The sequence below is a fragment of the Saccostrea cucullata genome, unplaced genomic scaffold, assembly GCF_032062105.1.
Source record: "Saccostrea cucullata isolate Sc308-1 unplaced genomic scaffold, CSIRO_AGI_Scuc_v1 ctg15259, whole genome shotgun sequence".
Lineage (NCBI taxonomy): Eukaryota > Metazoa > Mollusca > Bivalvia > Ostreida > Ostreidae > Saccostrea > Saccostrea cuccullata.
In genome coordinates, this window is record NW_026918252.1 from 9,254 (window position 1) to 14,335 (window position 5,082).

At 34.6% G+C, this 5,082-nt stretch overlaps 1 protein-coding gene across 1 annotated transcript; it reads left to right on the plus strand.

Annotated features, from left to right (window-relative positions):
- The first annotated feature begins 1,254 nt into the window (after nt 1-1,254).
- LOC134260504 (GTPase IMAP family member 4-like) lies at nt 1,255-2,466 on the plus strand. Its single transcript, XM_062743061.1, has one exon. It carries the CDS (start codon nt 1,255-1,257, stop codon nt 2,464-2,466), a length of 1,212 nt encoding a protein of 403 aa, XP_062599045.1.
- Nucleotides 2,467-5,082: the final 2,616 nt, after the last annotated feature.

Consider the following 5,082-nt stretch of genomic DNA (forward strand, 5'->3'; position numbering starts at 1 on the left):
TTTTTTTCTGCTTGTATATTAACATATACCACAAATGAAACCGACACTGTGGAATCTTCTGTTCTACGTTTACTGGAATATATTGATGGATTGATTGTATATTGTTTAACGTCCCTCTCAAGAATTTTTCAGTCATATGGAGACGTCCCTCTCAAGAATCTTTCAGTCATATGGAGACGTATGCCGGTGAAGGGCTTCAAATTTTGACCTTTACTCGGCACTCAGGGCCATTGAGCAGCGAGGGATTTTTATCGTGCAAACGCTTGCCGCTGACACAGGGCCTCGGTTTTTAAGATCTCATCCGAAGTACCCGCAACTTTCACTTCAAAGTGCCGAGCGCATGGCGAAGGAACAGTTGCTACCAATTTTATCGACTAAGTCAGTCGCGGCAGAGGTACGAACTCACGACCTCCCGATCACGGAGCGAGCGCTCTAACGACTGTGCTACCGTGAACGGTACCGGAATATATTGAGGCGACATATAGACTATTTCAAATGAATAGTACCTAGTCGATATAACTAAATATCGAGCTGAAGGTGTGATGTTTTGCAAAAATTCCGCTTTATATGAATACGAAAACAGGTCTGTCAATCAGATTAATTATTTCCACATCGTCCTAAATGAAATCAGAATCTTGGAATCTTATCCATGTCATTCTTTTTATCTTTTATGGTGTTATCATAACTTATGCATTTTCTTTCCAAGTGGTTCTTGACAGGGGGTTCTAAAATCTCATGCATGCTAATATGTACTAAAAGTATTTAATTTTATTATTTTCAAGAGGCTACAGTTTATTATTCAATATAATCGAAGTTTCTGATCACCCTTGCATTAAAAAAAATGTTTATTTCTTCCACAACCACTTTTCCTGTTCACTTTGAGTTTGGCATTATGAATTTGAATGCAGGAGTCATGTTCGTCACTCTATGTAATAAGCAATGCTCAATTATAGAATGATAAAATTCGCTTTATTCATGATACATATAGTTACTTCTAACTACGCTTTAATTTGTTTTATAAAGAAAATTGTTTTAATCTGAACACTTTATTTAATAGTTTATAGTATTTTAACCCTTGTTCCTTGCGCACTAACGTCGATCTTTAATGACCGCGAATTTCAAAAGAAAATAACCTAAAAAAAAAAAAAAAAAAATATATAAATATTTAAATTTGGATTTTCAGAAGTTGTATTTTGGTACATGTATACCCTACGTATATATATATATATTTCGAATCTTTTTGTAGGGACAAAAATGGATCAATCAACGGACTTTCTCAATACTGAAATTAGGATAGTTTTAATAGGAAAAACCGGGAGTGGAAAAAGTGCTACAGGAAACACAATCCTTGGATCGAAATCTTTTGAATCAGGCTTATGTGCAAAATCGGTTACAAGCAAATGTGCAAAATATCGAACAGAGAGATTTGGGGTTAAAATCTTGATTGTTGATACGCCTGGCGTATTTGACACAAAGCAAACTAATGCTCAAATTCAAAACGAACTTGTGAAATGTATTACAATTTCATCTCCTGGACCCCATGCCTTTATTTTGGTTCTCCAACTTACACGCTTTACAGAGGAAGAAAAGAACACAGTAAACCATTTTGTAAAGCATTTTGGGGAAGGTGTTTATAAATACTTCATAATCCTTTTTACTAGAAAAGATGATTTGGATGCCGAAGGGAAGACAATAGAAGAACATGTAGAGAACGTCCCAGAAGACCTTCAAAAACTGATTTATAAATGTGACCGAAGAGTAATTGGATTCAACAACAGACTTAAAGGAGAGGAAAAGGACCCTCAAGTAGTTGAACTTTTGGATATGATTTTAGAAAACGTTAAGAAAAATAAGGGGGAGTACTATACAAATGAAATGTATCGCGAAATAGAATTGATTTTGCAAAGAGAAGAGGAGGAAAAACTCCAGAAAGAAAGGCTTGAACTAGAAAAGAAGAGAGCAGAATTAGAAAAAGAAATGGAAGGAAGATATTCTTCATTGCTAGTAATTGAAAACCAAAAAATACAGGAAACACAATCAAGGCTTTTGCATCTAAAGAGCAAATCCAAACATGATGAGGCTGAAACAGACAGACTAAGAGAAGAAATTAAATCTTTAGAAAAGGAAATCATGGAAGCTGAAGGGGATGAAAAGGAAAGAATTGTGCAACAAATAGCGGATATGCAGAAAGAACTGGATACTTACAAGATTTCTGCAGAAAAGGATTCCAAAGAAATCGAAGAATTAAGCAGAATTTTGGATGATGGAGAAAAACGTCGAGATCAGCTGAATAAAAAGTTGGAGGAAGAAAGAAAAAGGTTAGAAAAAGAAGAGAAGGAAAAGGAATTAAGATGGAGAGAGAAATATCGACAAGATCTCAGAGATGAGGCAGAGAAAAACAAAGGTATCATAGTACGAACGGGAGAAGCAATCTATGGTTTTTTCCGAAATCTGGTCCCCTGGTAATATGGAATGCTAAAAAATCAATTAGATACTGAAAGTAAACTAGAAAATGGTTTGAATAAAAGAAACTTTGATATCAAACCAGGTTTCATATGTGAAGAAAAAAAAGCGAATTCTGTATTGTTTTTTTTTCAAAATGTTTACTATACTTCTCATTATAATAACAAATAAAGTGTTTTTTACTATTGGCTTGGCTGTTTTTGTGTCATGTGATTAGGAAGAATTGTGTCATTTGACTAGTCTACGCAGCACAGTTCAGGTTACAGTAAGGATGTGGGGCCTAATTTATATGGGAAATGTTTACTTTGACGTCACACAAAATATAAGGTCTTCAAAATACCACAAAATGAAATTATTTGCTATTTCAAACTACTGGATAGTTGTAGACTACATAAACACTTACAGCAGGGGGACAAAAGTGTTGAGAAAAAATGGCGTCACGTTTCCAACAGAAGAGCGACAACTCGTGCGGAAAACCGTCTTGACAGCTGACTTACTAGGGCATAATCACAAAATAACTTAACTAAATACTAAGTACATGTAAGATGACCTTTTAATCTGATATCTTGTTGTACCGTATAAGTAGAATTTTTAGCGAGGATTTAATTTTGTCATTATTAGCGAGGGTCATGAGATCGCTAACATTAAATACCGCTAAATATTTATTGCACTTTATTTGTAATACCTGCTTTAGTGAGCATTTTAAAATCGCTAAAATTACCTCTCGCTAAAAATAAATTACCAATTTTTAAGGAGAAATCGCTAAATTTGCGTCTCGCTAAAATTTCCACTTATACGGTATTATTCTTGGAATCGATTGATAAAGATTTTTGAAATAATTTACGTTGATATCTTGCCATATATTAAGTATTTGTTTAAAAAGTTCGTCTGCGGATCCGTGATTGGAGTTTTCTTTTAATATAAAGGCCATACATTTTCTATGATATATGTCGAGAGACTGTGCAGGCCAGCTCATGTTTCAATATGGTTTCTGGCAAAAAAAATTCAGTGTAACACGAGAGCGATGTACGGGGGCGTTATCATCTTTTAATTTTTCTGAATTAATGTTCCCTTCTACCCGAGGCACGGTCACCTCCACACCATGAGACTGCATTAGCGGCCATTTTGTCGTGGCAATAAGCCCGGTCTCCAACCCTTGCCTGCTTATCTCCAAATATAAATACAATTATTTTCCCAGACACATATCTGAGATTCATCGCTGAATATAACTTTGGACCACTAAGTTTGTGTACCCACTATCTCTTCTCCCTACACAATGACACGCGTTTCTTCCGGTTTACATTTTTAATCACAACTTTTTTCTTATACACACCTGTAGTGAAACCATTTTCTTTCAGTTTACGTTTGACAGTCTTCTGAGACATAGACGTTGCTCTGTTTTCATTAAATCTTGCAGTTATTTCTCTTACGGGTGCTCTCCGATCTCTACTAATAATCCTCTAGTGCCTCCGATAGTTCCGATCGTCGATAGAACGAGGTCGACCCAATCTTTCCAAATTTTCCACTGATCCTGTGTTTTGTCTTGATATTTACGTACAATACGGTACACTGAAGCCAGGGACCTATTGACACTTCTTTAAATCGCTGACATTTTTTCTCCGTTTAAGTGCGTGTCTACGAGAAAACCATGCAGAATGCTCTAAAAGCAAGGTTTTCAAAATTTCTTGAAACTTTGCATACTAAGTGAGATCAAGGTCCCTTACTTACTGCACAAGTTTGGTGGCGCCATTTCATTAGTTACCTTGGATACAGGGGTAATTAATTTTTTGGCGGGAAATCTCTATACTCACCATTGAAAAATACCACCTTTTGTACATATTCTGTTAGTGTATGAAAAATCTCCACAACAACTTCGAAATAAATAGATTTAAGGAATAAAAACCTTTTTTAAAAGATATTTTACACATTTATTTCGAATACCTGTTTGAATGTGAAGAGCTACAAGTGCAAAAAGGTCACGATAATTGTGAGGAATGGCGATTTTTGAATGGTCTGCAGAAAAACAGCTATAAAATTCCAAGAAACGCTTCAATTGATTTCATTTTTTCAAAAAGTGATTGTTTTTAGATATTTTATTTAGTATTAAAGGGATTTTGGTTGCAAATTTAAATCAATGGAGTTATCACTCTTGTAAGTGCAGAATTTTGAGTGCAAAAAGGTCAACATAATTCTAAAGGATATTCTGAAGAAAAACAGGTAAATAATTTCAAGAAACACTTCAGTGATTATATTTTTTATCAAGAATTATTTGTTTTAAGATATTTTAGTAAAAAAATAACAGGCAATTTGGAGACACATTTGAAATAGTGGATTTCTCACCCTAGCAAAATTGACCTATTTCTATGTAGAAAGCCATCCAGGACTACTACAGGAGTGTTTACATTTTTAACATTACTTCAATTCAGACACATTACCTTCAATCCCCATGACTAAAATCAGTTCAAGTTTATCCAGAACATCCCACATATGCATAATTTGATTTTGTTTACACAGAAGTCTCTGTCAAGACTGTAGCTCTACTGTTTTGTATTTATATAAAATAATGATAATAAAGGAAGAGATAAGTAACAGTTGGATTTGAACTTTATAATTTGCAAC

Coding starts and splice junctions, on each gene's coding strand:
- LOC134260504 (XM_062743061.1), top strand. CDS start 1,255: ATGGATCAATCAACGGACTTTCTCAATACTGAAATTAGGATAGTTTTA.